Genomic DNA, 18,274 nt, shown 5'->3' on the forward strand with positions numbered 1-18,274 from the left:
TTGGAGTGTCCATAAAGACTGTTTATAATGGAAAGAAGAGAATGACTATGAGCAAAACTATTACGAGAAAGTCTGGAAGATACTATAAAGAAGAATGGGAGAAGTTGTCACCCGAATATTTGAGGAACACTTGCGCAAGTTTCAGGAAGCGTGTGAAGGCAGTTATTGAGAAAGAAGGAGGACACATAGAATAAAAACATTTTCTATTATGTACATTTTCTTGTGGCAAATAAATTCTCATGACTTTCAATAAACTAATTGGTCATACACTGTCTTTCAATCCCTGCCTCAAAATATTGTAAATTTTGCTTCCCCACCCTGTAGTTTCTAGATCCCGTCTGCTGGTAAGGATTCCTAGAAATAATTCAAGCTCTACTGGTTTCTCTGTTTAGTAAGAGTTATGACAGTGCTGAAAGGAGTGATATTATGCTTTTTTAAATGGAATTATGCATTTTATTAATAATAATAATAATAATAATAATAATAATAATAATAATAATAATAATGGATTACATTTCAACAGTGCTTTTCAAGCTACCAAAGCGCTTTATATTATTGATCCATTATTCATTCACTCTCACAGTGGTAAAAAAACATGTAGCCACAACTGCCCTGGGGCAAACTGACAAAAGCATGGCTGCCAGTTCACGCCTAACAACCCTTCCAACCACCACCAAACATTCATACACCAGTGTGAGTGACACTGGAGGCAAAGTGGGAAAGTGTCTTGCCCAAGGACACAATGGACTGATGAGGCCAACCCTTCAATTACTGGACGACCTGCTCTACCTTCTGAGCCATAGCCGCCCCAAACATTTCCCTGTGGTCTACATGAACTGTAAATGCAATGCTTGGGTCTGAATTCTTCATTAATTCAACTCCACAGGTCCATCTTCAACCCTAGTTTTGAGTAATGATACGAGAGAGGTCGTTCTGAGCGCTGGCCCTTTAAATGCAAATGCCCCGCCCCTTCCAGGTTGTTGACTGTGCTGCTCCGTCCTGTTCAACCAACTGAACATTTTAGGTAATCGGCTTGAAGTTTGGACATATTTTCAGTTAGGACTACAACCGCTGCTGCTGATAAACAATTATGGCGTACTCGGAGAAATGTTTGTCGGAAGTCTTGACCTTATATGTGCAAATGTTGTGATGTAACTAGTTATAAAACATGACAAATTAAGAAGGAATTGAAACGGGTTGTTGAAATCCACTCGAGTTTCACCGGAATGAATATAAAGATAGCTTTGCAGCACCTGGAGGGTTCAAATTCAAACTTTTTGAAATATTAGGGTCCAAATACACAAATAAAAGAGGGTTTAGCAAAATATGACCCCTTTAAGTTACGCACTCAAAATGAAAAACATGCTGTACACTACTTACACATGGCCAAGCTCATGGGCGATGGTGAATGCAGTACTGAGACCGTTGTCCTCACTGATGCTGCAACTCCTGTACGGATCACAAACTGTCCCCAGTTCTGCAAGTCCTGAAACACCGAAGACTCACTTAAGTTACGCTGATTAAAACCAGGCCATTATTTTTGTTTCCATCATACTTGTAATCATCAGTATGTCAAGTATGTTATAATTGTGGTTTAAAAGTCTGTTAGCCAAATTAAAAACACCCCCGCTTACCTAAAGTATCACACTTATCCCTCGCTCTGCAGATGTCTTGCCTGTGGTGAAAATACAGAATAGGTCAGGGTAAATAGTTCTATACAAAAGAAGAAGTGTTTGCCCAACCTTTGAGGGATCTTCCTATTTACGTTTGTTTTTAAAGGACGGGTTCTATTCATCAGACATCTGGACTTCATTTCATCCAAACCTTTGAAAAAACCTTTCAACTGACTCGCTGACAAAATGTTTATCCATTTTACAAAACACATACAGACAGGTGACAAATTAAAGGAAAAGTAGTTCATTCCACAAGGTCGGTGCCCATATCCATATGGCACGAGATGTCACGGAATGGTTTGATGATTATGAAAATGATGAAAGTCCAGATGTATTTCGGTTGTGGGTGTGAAATTATGGAATGGACATGATGATGAATTTAAGTTGTTCACCTCTCTGATAAAGTTTAAAAAATGCCTTAAGTATAAGATCATTCAGGAATATTTAGTGGAAATGGTAGATGTGTTTTGATTTGTTATTGATTCTTTTGTTATAATGACAATGCTCAATGATGTACACATTTAAATTAGTGTAAGTGATGTGTCAGGTGAAAAGGATAGGCAAGAAAAAAGCTTCTGCTTCTGGCATTTTCCTTTTTTTGGGTTTTGTGTTTGTTGTGGTTGTTTTACTGTGTGTGGTGATTGTTGTACAAACCAAAAATAAACCATTCATTCATTCATAAACTGCAAAAGATTATTAAAGTATAGTTCATTTGTCACCTCTTTGGTCATTGGCAATTCATTTTTTTCAACCTGAAACTCATTAAACATTGTGCAGCACATAAAAAAGACATTTTCCTCGTACCTGGTGATGAGGATGGCGGTGTCATGATGGGAATGATGGTTATCGTCCAGAATGTTTTGACTCTGCTGCCAAATGCAGAAGTTCTTTAAAGTGGTCTGTGCATTAAATGAAATGACTGGACCGTCCTGGGATAAAAACAAAGCAAGAGACAGAAAAATAATGACGAGCAAGAAGCGAAATTTCATTTGCATCGACACAAGTATAGATTTAACTATGGAAATTAAAGCAACATTAGCTATACCTGCTCATTGTTTATTATGACTAACTTTACAATCACAATGTTAATCAGGTTGCCAATGCTGGGGTCCTTGTAAATGGAAGAGACCTAAAAAAGAAAAAAAGAAAACAATTAGTTCCAGTGATAACACTAGTTTTATTACCAAGATCAACTAATTACATTTACATCAACTTGAGTGCGTTAAAAATGTAACATAGCATGAAGTATTTACTGGAAACTATTACAGACAACCATCCTGCAGTTTCAAGCAACTAACAGGGGATTTGGTTGATTGGAGGATCACGTTGATAATAGCCTGAGCCCCCGTTGAGAAAGCCGCCTTTGCCAAGACCAGAATATAGGTCATCTTAGCTTCCCCCTGAGGACCATCGGCCCCAGACGCCTGCGGAAGCTGCTATTTGAAGTGGCCGAGAGTATGCAGTCTATGTGACATACCTGAGCTTATTTTTTTTTTTTTTTTACATTCATCAAAGCTGTCAGACAGGCTCTACCTTAAGCTGCCCTCTCTTCCCCCTGGCTGTTTGAAAGTTGTGTTTACCCCTGCCCTAGGCTGCCCTTTCCCTCCCACAGCCCTTCTCCACAGGCGTGATGACTTGAAGCATGAACAGAAAAGCAGAAAGGGCACACACACAGTAAGAATACAAACATACACATGTAACTGCCCTCTGCCCGTAAGTGCGTGGCGTGTATCAAGACTAATCCCATTCGACCACCCCCTTTCCATATAAACACTTTCCACTAAAAATTGCGTCTGAGCAGAACTTACAATGGACATTAGGGTTAGGATGTAATGCTGTAGATTGCTGCCGTGATGCTCCACCATTTTGCTGTCTGCAACCAGCATGACTTCCACAAAGCGCGGGTAGGAGAGGAAGCGCTTTGATCTCCTGTGAGGTCCTGAGTCTCTGCTGCTATCATTTGATGGTCTAGCGCTAACACTGCTGCTCTCTGATTTGAGCAAAGCATCGCTGGCTAACCCGGCACTCAGCGACTCCAGCTGACTGAATATACCAGCGCTGACCACCGGGCCTGCGTCGGACACAGCGGTGACCCCGGCTGCTGGCCTCCTCTTCAGTTTGTGCCTTTTATGTCTTTGTTTGTGTCCTAGAGAGAGAAGCCACAAGATAAGAGCATGCACAATGGGAAGAAAGTAGGAAATATACAGAACATACAGAGCGGGTATTTGTCATGAGAATGTCTTTACAATTAGGCTGTAACTTTGAATTATGCACATAAAGGTAAAGTTGTAAGCAGTGACTGAGCTGTCTGGAAGCGAGTGTCGTTAAATTACATCGCAGCCTCTTTCTCGCTTTTGTTTATTGTTGCTCAAAGAGAGGATTGACAAATGAACACTGCCTGCAGAGCCTTTTTTCCCTTTTCCTCTCTCTCTCTCTGTCTCAGAAGAGGGGAGAGAGGAGGGCAAAGAGTTCAGGCTAGGTAAACCTGGCGCCCAGCCATAATAAAATGGAGCAAAAACTGCAGTGCACACACCAAAAGAAGGCAATCCGACAACTGGGCAGCAGACGTTCTAAAGACTGAGGGGAATTAAAACTGATTCGAATCATGCCACAGCAGAGAACGCTGCTCTCCTGGATATTGTTTTTTTTTATGTTTTTGAGGTATCCCGTCTATAGGATGCAAATGCAAGCTGAACTTCAAGGCAAGATTTCCATGAAGATAAACCTCCTAAGACCCAGGAAATGTTAGCAAAGAACAAGCTTTTTTTTGTTTTTTTATTAAATAAGTGCCTATATTGGAAATGTCATGATGCAACAGTTTTTTCAGATGCAGTTTTTAAAATTTTCATGGAATGTCCTTTGTGGTGGACAGTTTTCTTTTCTTCTTTTTTTTGGTATAAAGTGGTGAAACTCTTGCCCACAAATGTGGACAGAAAGCCCATAGCTGGGTCTTAGGAGGTTAAAAAACTAGGCCATTACAGTACAAAGACACTTTTACTTGGCCTTATTCAGTAGTCACACACAAAATGTAAATGACAGATCATGTCATGACAAAACAAGAGGGAGGGTCGCACCAAACACGCACACTCAGACAAAAAGAGAAAAGAGGTGTGCTCCTGATTCATTTACTTAGTTACATTTACATTTTTCATTTTTGCGTTGGCATCACTTTGGCTTCAGGGTACAATGCGTGCTCTTGGCAGTGGGTCTATACAACTTTCTTATCAAAGAGGCAGAGGAAGTACAAAAGTCAACAGGAAGTTCAGGCAGTAAACTGAGATGGGATGATACAAGGGTGAACTTCCAAATGATTTTTCCTGTGTGACAGCTGGAAAGCTTCCTCAGTACGCTGCTGCAGCTGTAGACAGTGTGCTGCGTAGGCTATGACATAATACACGAGCTAAAGTCGATTCGCTGAATACCTGCGCTAATTTCGTCACGTAGTCGACTTGTACTTTTCATCTGAGGAAATTATTTGCAATTCATAAAACTGATGACTAATGACTAAGTAATGATTCAGCATCATATATCTAATCACACTACGGTTTTGCTTGTTGATAAGGCACATATGATTCTGATATGCAAGAGTCACTGTAATAGCCCTTTAACTTACTATTACATAATCATTTCCTGTTAGAACTGATAGTGGGAACTTTAGGGATAATGCAGCGATTAGACCTGCTTATGTCTGTGGGAATGCATTTAAACATTTCAGATAACGCATGTACAAATGCCAAACAAACAACACATGCCCTACTCTCATCAATACGTACTGAACTAATACTCTTAAGGACATACACTGTGCTGTTCACACGCAGCAGCTGGAAAGGAGGACATTGGGTGAAGGTTTATTAGAGCAAGGATTGGAGTCAGCTGATGAGTTTGACCAACCCAGAACAGAGGTTTTAATCTATGATGCGTCTACTTCCTTTGGTGTGTGTGTTTGTCTTTGCAAGCCCATGTGTAGATGCTTGAATGTATGGTTGTGTATATGTTAGACGACAAATGACGTAAATCGTATGGATGTGCGTACATCATGTAATACACAGTACCTGAAGTATCACATGCAGAGTTGTCCCCAGATGACTGTTTCTTGGGTGCACTCTTCCTGTATACAATATGAGGTTTTGTGTGTTCCTCTTCATAATGTTCTCCTTGATAGCTGTGAAGGGGCTCCACAAAATATTCCCCCTCTGGAGACCTGAAAGTGCCAAGCTGGATAGCAGAAAAAACAGCTATCATCCATCCATCCATCCATCCATCCACCGAATGTTTTTTTTTTTTTTTTTTGAGGAATCAAGTTGTAAACACAGCAATAAAACGCAAACTATTATACTAGAAATATGATGAAGTGAAAAGATGTTTTAGTAAATTGTAAATCACAATATCACAACTCCAATGAAATGTAAATATTTCTCTAATAATATTCATAGCAAGCAACAGAGAAATGTGCTTCATTAGCGCAACTAAGAAACACCCAGGGGCTTTAAAGGGCAAAAAGGAGAAAAAAGTGAAATTGCATGCATGCAAGAATGGCCCCAGCAAGACTATATTCTGCTTTCTTGGCAAGCATGTTGAATGCCCCATTACACGTATTCCGTGAGGCACACTTAATGTCGTAGATCCATGATATGTAAGAAAGTGCATGCAACACCAGCACATTTAACTTGTTATGCAGTGGCTGGGCTGCATATGGAGAAGCAGCATGGCACAGGAGGTCTGCATGCCGACACATGTTTGACTGAATTATGTTTGACAGAAGTCACATTAGGCCTGGTAAATACACCAGTTAAATCCATTTAAGTCACAGAGTCAATGTTACAGACTTTTGGCAACTGTTGTAGATGTTCATTAATATGCACTGTCCCTCATAAATAAATAAATAATTAAAGCATATTCTTTCTGAATATGGTTTTCTGTTCATTTCATACTAGTAGTGTTTCATTTTGTGTAAAAATGATTCATATTTTTTCATGAGGTTCTGCTTTTGTTATTGTTGTTGTTTAGTGATATTGCTCATATGAGGCATAAAGTTTTTTGGGAAAAAAATGACATTGGAAAAGAAAAGATTCAAGATTCTATTTTACGGCCACATTACCCAGCCCTCAGTCATATCTAAAATCCCAAACTGACAATTATTCTGGCAAAAACATTCAATTGTTCTGTGTGCGTACAGTAAAATCCTTTAGGAAGATGCCAAAATGTGACGCTTCCTTCTTATATTCCTCTGAACAGTTCCTATTACTGTCCTGGGGGGGCTCACATTGACCTGAGAAGCTGGCAAGGGAAAAAGAGAATTCCAAACGTCACATTATTTTAAGACATACAGAAATAAAATACAATTGAGGCCACCAGCAATATTGCCTGTTTTATACTCAAAGTGTCCTTTGAGCTTGTAAATGAATACTAATAATATATGAGGCATAAATGTCAACTATATTCCCAAAAGCTCACTTCAAAAACAGAGCATTCAGATCTTTCTTCATACAAATGGTCCTTTGGGAAGAAAGCAGCCCCTTACTCAAAACTGTCACTTCCCTGCACTCTCCTATGTATAAACTCAGAGTGCACTTGAGCTCCAGTCCAAAACTCATGCTTCAGCAGGCCTGGGGGCAGGACCAGTTCGTGATGACGACAGTACATCCCGTACTCCCGCTGTACAAGCGTGCGTAAAGACGTCACCAACTACACTGGGCACAGGCATGGAAGTAAAATATAGAGCAAAGTGTTCATTAAACTTGACTGGAAGCATGGGAGCAAAGGACAGGTCTCCCATGGCACAGTTTGAAGACTCATTTACTCTTCTGAACTTTTACGCAAATGAAATGCGCCACAAATAAACGTTTTTAACAAGCCCTGCACCATAAATTCTTAATGATATCAACAAAAGTGTTAACACATTGTAATTTATTTGTGTTAAAAAAATATTAAAACGAGTTAATTTTACGTTACCAATTATAATCCATTTAATTGTGGTTTTGATTTCTGCCTTAAAAACGCGCTTAAAACGCAATTTATGACTGATAGACAGGTCTTAAATGTCTTTTCAAGTAATTTTCATGAACCAGAGTTAAGGCAGGTTTTAAGACTTGTGTTAACATGTGGAAAAAACAAGGGTGGAATAGTCGTAAAGTCATTATGGAGTGAGTCAAACCGTGCGTAAAAACTCACCAGTCCGGAGCACAAACTGATGACTGCGGCGTGTTCTGCTTGTGCATTTACATGTCCTTTGTAGAAGCAGTGCCTTAACTCTGTGTCCTCCTCCTCCTCCTCCTTCTCCTCCTCCTCCTCCTCCTCCCCATCTGTTGCAAAATCCGTTATGTTATCTCCTCGGGGTACTCCAAGTACTGTCACAGTGTAGAGAGGTGCGATAAATCCCGAATCCAAAGTAAGGTTGAGGTGAAAGTTCTGTCCGAAAGCAGATATCCTGTAATGGATATTCGGTGAGGCCCAGTGATCTGTAGTGTTACCGGTGTTCTCTTCCAAACTTCGCCTTTTCCTTTTGAAGTGTACACTTGTTGGAAACTTGTCACCGGCTTCATTCACTCGCACCGGTGTTACAATCTCATAAGCGCCGGTCTCCTCTTTTACTGGGGAATAAAAGCAGAACAATAAAAACTGCAATGAAAAGTTTTTGAAGTGATGTTCCATTTGCATGAGAAGGAGTCCAAACACACATGCAGTGATAAAAAAAAAAAAAAAAACAGACATCACATAGTGCATTTTTATACATATCAGTGAACTTTCTAGGCATCAGTAAGTCATGCGTTTGGCTGAATTGAAAACTCATTCATTCTCCATACTCTCCATGTTAGAAAATAAACCCATGATGGGATTTTCAAAGCAGCATACTGTACCTGTAGTTGAATTCAGAAGCAATCTCCCTGTAGATGCGGCTACATTCAATAAATCAGGGAATAGCAGGAACCCCAAGCCCCAGAAGAGCACATGCATGATTGTTCACTTTCAGAGGAGAGCGCCAGTCTGTATTCCTGTGGATTAATCCTGTATTCCTCCGGTCACTCCGGGCTTTCCGCCTCCGGTCCGCCTGCCACATTCAATTGTATTATCCTCGACTCTTCAGTAGATGGTCTCTGGCCGGTGAAACACACTGCTGGGACGTGAGCGCTCCGCGAATTCCCTGACGAACATGCATACTGCAGAGAGAGGGGTGGGCTGCTCCGACACTCGACTCTATGCGATGGGCTCTTATTCCAGCCTGTGCACCAGCTCTCTCCCCAGCTAGGGGCGGGCTCACCCAGCCAAGGTACACTATCCTACACTGAAGCCACTCCCGTTAGAATGAAGAGAGAATGACGACAAGAGGGGGGTCACTTTATGTCCACTTTGAATGATGACATAACTGGAGAGGAAGTAATCTGAGGGTTTGATGGGTTGGTCCTGTCCAAGTTACAAACAGTATGACAACCTGGTTACAAAATGTTCAAATTTACACTGGGAAATGATCAAGTTTTTGGATGGAAAACCCAAGATTTCATTATACAACTGGTGTGTGTGTGTGTGTGTGTGTGTGTGTGTGTGTGTGTACTATGTATATATGTATGTATGTATGTATGTATGTGTGTATGTATGTGTACATATGTGTATATGTGTGTGTACTACATATGTATATATGTACAGTATGTATGTGTGTATGTATGTATGTGTATATATGCATGTGTGTACAATGTATGTATTTATGTATGAGTGTATGTATGTATGTGTGTGTGTATGTATGAGTGTGTGTGTATGTATGTGTATGTATGTATGTATGTATGTATGTATGTGTGTATGTGTGTGTATGTATGAGTGTATGTATGTATGTGTGTGCACTATATATGTATGTATGTGTATATGTGTGTGTATGTATGTATGTATGTATGTATGTATGTGTGTGTGTGTATGTATGAGTGTATGTATGTATGTATGTGTGTATGTGTGTGCACTATATATGTATGTATGTATGTATGTGTATATGTGTATATATGTATGTGTGTATGTATGTATGTATGTGTGTGAGAGTATGTATGTATGTGTGTGAGTGTATGTATGAGTGTATGTGTGTATGTATGCATGTGTGTATGAATGTGTGTATGTATGTGTGTGAGTGTATGTATGAGTGTATGTGTATATGTATGCATGTGTGTATGAATGTGTGTATGTATGTATGTGTAAGGGTAGAGACTGCGATCTGGTAGGGTCAGCGATTCTACCAGTATAGACTCCGATCGTAGTCTCTACCAGTAGAAACTCCGATCAGAGTCTCTACTGGTAGAAACTCCAATCCGAACCCTAACCCTAACCCTAACCCTTCTACTGGCAGGATCGGAGTTTCTACCAGTAGAGACTCTGATCGGAGTTTCTACTGGTAGAGACTACGATCGGAGTCTATACTGGTAGAATCGCTGATCCTACCAGATCGCAGTCTCTACCCTGACATATGCATGTACGAGGGCCGTTCAATAAGTTCATGGCCTCACCCAGAACAGAACAACACAGACTGATAATTTATTTTTATTTTTCAACATAATCTCCATTTACAGCAATGCACTTGGTCCATTGATGTTCAAGCATCATTATCCCATCACGAAAGAATGTAACATCCTGTATTATAACAACCAGTATTTCTGGGTGAGGCCATGAACTTACTGAACAGCCCTCGTATGTATGAATGTGTGTATGTGTATACGTATATATAAAACAAGTGTTTCAGTCTACTGTCATTGATCAAACTTGATGAATCAATGTTGTAGAAGACGACAGTGTTTCCACGTTCCCTTACAGAGCCTCTGAACATCCAAATGGGTCATACCTGATGACCATGAAAAGACTGTAAACTGCATTTTATACCAATTATTCACATGTATTGATAGGATTAGTGGATCAACAGGTATTAAACAGTTTACATCAGTAGATGGCTTTGGTCAATAGTAGATGTTTGGGTCTTTATGGGTTAGTTTATCCATACAGTTGTAATATCATATAGCTACATAGATGGTAGGGGTTTCTATTTTTGGTACTAACAGCTCCAGTAGTAGTATATCCACTGGTAGTACTTGTATTTGCAGTAGTAGTGTTAGCATTTATGGGTATTTGTTCTAGTTATTGGTGGTTTTCTAGTAACAGCTGTTCTAGTGTTTAACAGTTGTAGTGCAGTTTACTGTGCATCCAGGTGTCTCCCCCTATTTCCTCCCTTCTCCCCCCTCCCCCAATCTTTCTCACTCTGTCTTTCTCTTCCTTTGACCCTCTGTCTTTAACCCCAACTGGTCAAGGCAGACGTCCATCCTCCAGAGTCAGGGTCTGCCCCAGGTTTCTGCCTGTTAAAGGTAGTTTTTCCTTCCACTGTCACCAAGTGTTTGCTCCTGGAAGATTCTGTTGGGTTTCTGGGAAGTGGCTCAAAAGTCTGGTTTAGACCAACTCTAAATGTAAAACGTCATGAGATAACTTCTGTTGTGATGTCGTGCTATATAAATAACAATTGATTGATCGATTGATTGAAGTAATCAGTGTTTGTTGGGTGTTCATATCAAAGTCACAACCAGTATTTCAACTTGGTAACAAAATATTGCCACTTGCACTGTTAAATTCTTTAGTTTTTGGATAGAAAACACAATATTCCATTACACGCCTGGCATCACCTTTGAAACAAATAAATAAATAAAAAACTGGCAGGCTTAGAAACACCAACTATGAGAATCAGCCTACCAGTGAAATCAATATTAGTCTATAAAACGACAAATTTATCTTAAACTTTTACCATATTTATATTTTACTACTCACTTATGACCACTTTGTATTATGACATAACTTTCAAGGAAATAATTTGAATGTTTGTTGGGCTGTGATCATGTCAAAGTCACTACCAATATGTCAAGTTCTCTAAACAACCTGATTTAAAAGCATTGTCATTTACATTTCTAAATTTTCTAGTTTTTGAATGAAAAACACAAATGACAAAACACAAAACTTCATGAAACTCCAAACATAAAAAAAATCTTGACAGACAAAAAAACACGAGCCATGAAAACAGTCTGAAATACCTACAGTAAACCATACTACAATACTAGTCAAATAAATATTGGTCTACCAAATGACAAGTTTTACCATATTTATACGCAACTACACACTTACCCTTAAAATGTTATACAATCTCAAATATCATCATGAATATTTGCAGAAAAATCTTTTTTGTGTTTCAAAAGGTGTAACTACATCAGACAGGCACAAACAAATCAAGAAGATCTTTTTGTTTATTTGGGAACAAAAATAACAAAACTAAATTCTTGACAGTTTCAACATGTCATGTCCTGGATGTGTTTCATTATCTGCTCAAACATCCAGTTTCGACCTCGACTAAACAGAGCATGTGCAGAAGGGAGCATGAACAATACTTGGTAGAGTTCAATGACTGATGAGTGATTCTTAATTTAATAAATCACAAATACATGGGGTGTCCAGAAACTTTTTTACACCACTGTATGTCCACTTTGTGTTATAGAATAACTTGGAAGGAAGTAATCTGAGTGTTTGTTAGGTTGTGTGGTTGTGTCAAAGTCACAACCATCATGTCAAAGATCCACAGAGTCCCATGAACATAAAGCTCCCCAAACATTTGGTTCCAAACATTGTCATTTACACTCATATATTGCCTATTTTTTGGATGGAAAACACAACTGCACAACAATCACTGGCATCACCTTAGAGACAAGAAACACAACATATAAAAAAAACTATCACATAAAGACGCACCAGTTATGAGAGGCAACCTACAGTCAACTACACTATAATACCAGTCAAATAAAGATTAACCCATAAACACCCAAATATTCACAATCAACCAAAATTGTCTACTTATGTAAAACATTTAATAACTTCTGAACCACTAAACTTATTAAGTGTAAATAATTGGTGTAAAATGCAGTTTTTTGTCTTTTCATAGTCATCCGATATAACCCATTTGGACGTTCAGAGGCTCTGTAGTTACTGTGGAAACACTGTCATCTTCTACAACATTGATTCACCAGTTTGATCAATGACAGTAGATTGAAACACTTGTTTTATGTTCAGCTAATGATATACTTCACTGAAAAAGTCACTTTTTCATTAGTTTTCTCTGTGATATAACAACCTTCAACTTTAACCTGAGGTCTTATGAACATCTACATGATCAGTGATAGAAAAATTCTGAGATACCATCTAAGAATTAAGACAGAGTCATGGGATTCTGGAATCAGGAGACTTTACTTGTGGCAAGGAGTCAAGAACATACAACAAGATGCAGCAGTTGACTGACTAACACCAGGAAGTCTAAGTTCTTATGAAAGAATATGAATAATACAACCATTGATCCAAGTGTCCAAACATAATGACGTTGATCAAGTTCGCCATTGGCTTAGGTATCCAAAACACGATGATGCATAGGTTCAGTGACTGCATTTGGACTCTTCTCCCACCTATCCTATGGCTACATTAACTACAGGAAAATATCTGATTTACACTGAAAAAATGCAAAATAAAGATTATTTTCAACAAATGGTGATAAATCACTTAAGAAAGTTTAAATATAGAGGGAAAAATGTTTGGGAAGTACCACAAAGGTAGTGCTGGGTCTTTATGGGTTAATCGATAAAAGAACACATTTATTTTAAACTTTTACCATACTTTTACTACTCTTCTCACTCGTGTCCACTTTGTATTATGACATAACAACTTGGCTACAAAACATTGCCATTTATACTCCTACATTCTCTAGTTTTGTATGGTCATGCTTTGAATGGGTGGGCAGTTCACCGCACAATATGTGTTGCATTGGTGACCATGACAGTGAGGTGGGGCCCATATAGGAAATGCCTGCCCTAAGGCCACAGGCGCGATAATCTGGGCTGTACTTGGAAGTTCATGGCATCACAAAGTGACAAAATGCAAAATGGCAAGCTATGTAGCCATTAACAAGGGGGATTTCAGGTCTTAACTGGGTGCTAGAAAAGGCCCAGTGCAGTAAGATGATAATGGTTTTATAAGCCATTGTCTCTTCCTCAGTAGATCAACCCTATACAGACTGTAAAGGAGGCTTTGAAGGTGCCTTTGTTATGTGGGGGATCAAAGTGGACTATCCAGTCTGCCTTCGGCCCCATTCATGGCCCCGGGTCACTGAGTGTGAGTAAAGAAATGCAGCTAAGAGTCAATTTAATTTATGACAAAACACAAAACTTTACATGATTACACGACTAGTTTCACGTTTGAGACAAGAAACACCAAATCTAAAAATGTGGATAGTCTATTAACCCTTTCATGCATGAATTATAAGAACCTTAGTCAAGATTTTTTTTTCTGGAGTGTTTTTACACCTCCTTAGACATAAAAAAAATTGCCATTGAGTTTCTTTTTTTTTCATGGAGTTACAAAACTGTCCATGCATTTAATTTTTTAAGTAAAGAAATATGTATTTAAAACCCAATATCAGAAAGTAAAATGAAAACAATGAAATAAAAACATTTTTAAGGCTGCTAATTTGATGTTTTCTCACATTTTAACATACTCTAATGCTAGTTATTACCTCATATAATATGCAAAAAACAACTCTTTTTGTCTAACGAATAACAACTGATTTACACTTAAAAATGTTACTGCAGATCAGGTTTATCAAGAACAGCAAAGTTATAGTGATGGTATGAATTGCAGTATATTATGGGATGTTGCATAAGTGTCCACTGTGTTGGCTCATATGGAACTAAAACAACAAAACCTATGAATATACAAGAGAACAGCTGGAGAACAACTGTCCACTGGAGTGACCACAATGCATGAAAGGGTTAAATGATGTTTATTTATAACTTTTACTCTATTTATTGTAATTGTTACCATCCCATTTAAGTTAACTAATACTCTTGTTAGTTTTTGTGGTGAGGAGCTTTAGAGATGTTTAGATGGTTAAAGCCAGTAAATGTAACATGAGACTGGTGAAAATACTAATGCTGTCTTACTGTATGAAATGTAGTCTTCTATGAATAAATAAATAATAATTAAATAATAAATATATCAAAAGTATTTTAGGGAGTCAGGCTAACCCTAATGTAGCTACAAACTTCAACAGTACACCAGATACAGTAGTTTTGTAGAGAACATGTATGTTGTCTGAGCATGAGTGTGAATAATCTGACACAAGTTTTACAATTAACTGTGTAAGATAATTCACATTTATGTAAATTGTCCATGGTTGTGAATTATCACAAATGTCTATCAAGCAAGTGGTTCCAGGCACAACAAACCCCGCCCCTCACACATATTTTGTACATTCTAAGTAAATGGGAATATTTTAAAAATTCATTAAAAATTTGAACTTTGACCTACTGTTCCTAAAATGTAATGAGATCCATTCTGGGTCACTGGGAATCTATGAACTCAATTTGGTATGAATTCAACCAATAGTTTTGCTGCTATAGACATGTGAAATTTGGCCCATTGTAAGTACAGGGTGACCCAAAAAAACGGGAATTTTTGAAGTAAGTATTGTGATTTTTTCCTGTGGGGCTATCTCAAGAGTAAAGTGTACACGACTCGACCAAGAACTCTGGATGAGTTAAAACCGAGAATTCAGGATGAAATTCACAGTATCCCAGCTGAGATGTTGCAGCGGTCAATGAGGAATCTCAACAGCAGATTTCAAGAATGCATTCGTACAGGAGGACGCCATCTACAGGAAGTAATTTTTAAAAAATGAAAATTCCATCATTGTTTCTTAAATGGCATGTTTTAAGGTTTCAATTACTATGGATAAAATATTTTTCTTCCATCACTCTTGGTTTTATTGGATTGTTAAAAAGTTCCCGTTTTTTGTGTCACCCTGTATATGGGGGAACAAAAAGATTTTTTAAAATTCACAAAAAATTTAAACTATGACCTATTTTTTCCAAAATGTAATGAGATCTATTCTGGGTCACTGGGAATCAATAAACCCACTTTGGTATGAATTCAACCAATAGTTTTGCTTCTAGAGTGTTAAGAAACAAACAATCAAACACACAAACCGAACTAAAAACAATACCCCTTGCCTCCCCTTCTATATATATATATATTTATAGCCGTAAACAACTACCAGATACAGCAGTTAATGTAAAGACGAAATGCGTTCTGTGTGTGAGGAAACTATAAATTGTCCAAAAGTGTGAATTATCTTAAACGAGTGGTGCCAGGCACAACAAACCCTGTCCCTTGCACCTATTTCGCCCATTCTAAGTAAATGGGAATATTTTAAAAATTCATAAAAAAATTTGAACTTTGACCTACTGTTCCCAAAATGTAATGCAAAATGTAATGAGATCTATTTTTGGGTCACTGAGAATCTATAAAGTCAGTTTGGTATGAATTCAACCAATAGTTTTGCTTCTACAGACATGTGAAATTTGGCCCATTATAAATAAAAGGGGGAAAAAAAGATTTTAAAAAAATTAATAAAATTTTTTTAACTTTGACCTATTTTTCCCAAAATGTAATGAGATCTATTCTGGGTCACTGGCAATCTATAAACCAAATTTAGTATGAATTCAACCGATAGTTTGGCTGCTAGAATGTTACAAAACAAACAAAGAAACTAACCGAACCAAAAACAATACCCCTTGCCTCTCCTTCCGTGGGCGGGGTAATAAATATATTGAAGTTTTAGAGTTTTGTTTCACATCCTAATGTAGCTACAGACTCGCTTTGATTGTGATTGTAGTGATTGTGCGGCCACTAGGGGCTGGAAACTATATTGCAACAGTCTGTGCATCAGTGCTCTGTGGCACTCTATAACCTTTTCCAACCCTTGCAGTTTACTACTTTAAATATATATATTTATAGCCGTAAACAACTACCAGATACAGCAGTTAATGTAAAGACGAAATGCGTTCTGTGTGTGAGGAAACTATAAATTGTCCAAAAGTGTGAATTATCTTAAACGAGTGGTGCCAGGCACAACAAACCCTGCCCCTCGCACCTATTTCGCCCATTCTAAGTAAATGGGAATATTTTAAAAATTCATAAAAAATTTGAACTTTGACCTACTGTTCCCAAAATGTAATGAGATCTATTTTTGGGTCACTGAGAATCTATAAAGTCAATTTGGTATGAATTCAACCAATAGTTTTGCTGCTACAGACCTGTGAAATTTGGCCCATTATAAATAAAAGGGGGAAAAAAAGATTTTAAAAAATTAATACAAATTTTTTTAACTTTGACCTATTTTTCCCAAAATGTAATGAGATCTATTCTGGGTCACTGGCAATCTATAAACCAAATTTAGTATGAATTTAACCGATAGTTTGGCTGCTAGAGTGTTACAAAACAAACAAAGAAACTAACCGAACCAAAAACAATATCCCTTGCCTCTCCTTCCGTGGGCGGGGTAATAAATATATTAAAGTTTTAGAGTTGGGTTTCAGATCCTAATGTAGCTACAGACTCGCTTTGATTGTGATTGTAGTGATTGTGCGGCCACTAGGGGCTGGAAACTATATTGCAACAGTCTGTGCATCAGTGCTCTGCTGCACTCTATAACCTTTTCCAACCCTTGCAGTTTACTACTTTAAATATATATATTTATAGCCATAAACAACTACCAGATACAGCAGTTAATGTAAAGACGAAATGCATTCTGTGTGTGAGGAAACTATAAATTGTCCAAAAGTGTGAATTATCTTAAACAAGTGGTGCCGTGTCTGTCAGCCTTTTTACGGTCCTTCCTAAACACCCATTAGTGTGCACTGGGATAGCCTGCAATAATTACAAACCCCTGTTAAACTCTAAAGCGCAATTAGTGGGTCTGATAAGCAAATGTATATAGTGTAACAAATTAAAAGCTTACCATGGTTGGCCCACATTAACACTGTTATCTTAGAGATAAGATTAGACTGGTTCCCAAACTCGCAGTCTAAGAAACAAAGGCAGCATTGCATATTAAATCTATTCTTGTAACCAAAGATAACACATAGCCAAAACAAATTTTATTACAGACTAGAGGCAAATGGGTTTTAATCAATGAACACTATACAGCCATAAAACATCATTTTTGACTTAATAAGAAGAATTATTGTATTTCATTAAAAATGTTTCAAATATGTAGAACGTATTTTCCATGATATAATCTCTTTCTACTTCAGTCGATTTTAACATCTTGAATATCTTTGCACAAGAGGCCGGAAACAGGAAATGATCAAAACGTCTACATTTCTTTTTAAAGATGGACTCTTCTGCGTCAACATAAACAGTATCTCTGTCCTCAGTTGTACTCATTTGGCCTGTATGTCGTCACTCTATTCTGAACCACATTACCACAGGCGTCTGTGGATGTTTCCAGCCCCACAAGACCTTACGTGATGATAAATACAAGCAGATGGCACATGACTTTACAGCTCATTTGTTGAGACCAATCAGCACACGCTGCCATTAGTGAGGCTAACTTGAATTTGCAGGTGCATGCATGGACAAAAGCTTTCTTCTGAAATAAATAAATAAACAGTGCATGATGTCTTCCTTTGTGATGTAAAAAAAACAAACAAACAAAAAAAAAACATTATTAGAGTCATTGCATGCACTGTCCTCTGTGGCACAAAGAGTCATTGTAA

At 38.0% G+C, this 18,274-nt stretch overlaps 1 protein-coding gene across 3 annotated transcripts in view; it reads right to left on the minus strand.

Annotated features, from left to right (window-relative positions):
- The window catches only part of adamts9 (ADAM metallopeptidase with thrombospondin type 1 motif, 9), a 69,016-nt gene extending 60,063 nt beyond the window's left edge, over positions 1-8,953 (minus strand). For 2 of the 3 annotated variants that reach the window (XM_030135104.1, XM_030135106.1), the window contains exons 1-8: positions 8,531-8,953; positions 7,845-8,263; positions 5,726-5,888; positions 3,482-3,819; positions 2,719-2,802; positions 2,478-2,602; positions 1,635-1,675; positions 1,381-1,486 (exon numbers count right to left, since the gene is read on the minus strand). In XM_030135104.1, coding sequence (XP_029990964.1) covers positions 1,381-1,486; positions 1,635-1,675; positions 2,478-2,602; positions 2,719-2,802; positions 3,482-3,819; positions 5,726-5,888; positions 7,845-8,263; positions 8,531-8,627 — 1,373 coding nt within the window. In that variant the 5' untranslated portion in view covers positions 8,628-8,953. The remainder of the gene's footprint in view (positions 1-1,380; positions 1,487-1,634; positions 1,676-2,477; positions 2,603-2,718; positions 2,803-3,481; positions 3,820-5,725; positions 5,889-7,844; positions 8,264-8,530) is intronic. The other variant, XM_030135105.1, reaches the window with a different exon arrangement.
- Positions 8,954-18,274: the final 9,321 nt, after the last annotated feature.

The sequence above is a fragment of the Sphaeramia orbicularis genome, chromosome 5 (assembly GCF_902148855.1).
Source record: "Sphaeramia orbicularis chromosome 5, fSphaOr1.1, whole genome shotgun sequence".
NCBI classification, from domain to species: domain Eukaryota; kingdom Metazoa; phylum Chordata; class Actinopteri; order Kurtiformes; family Apogonidae; genus Sphaeramia; species Sphaeramia orbicularis.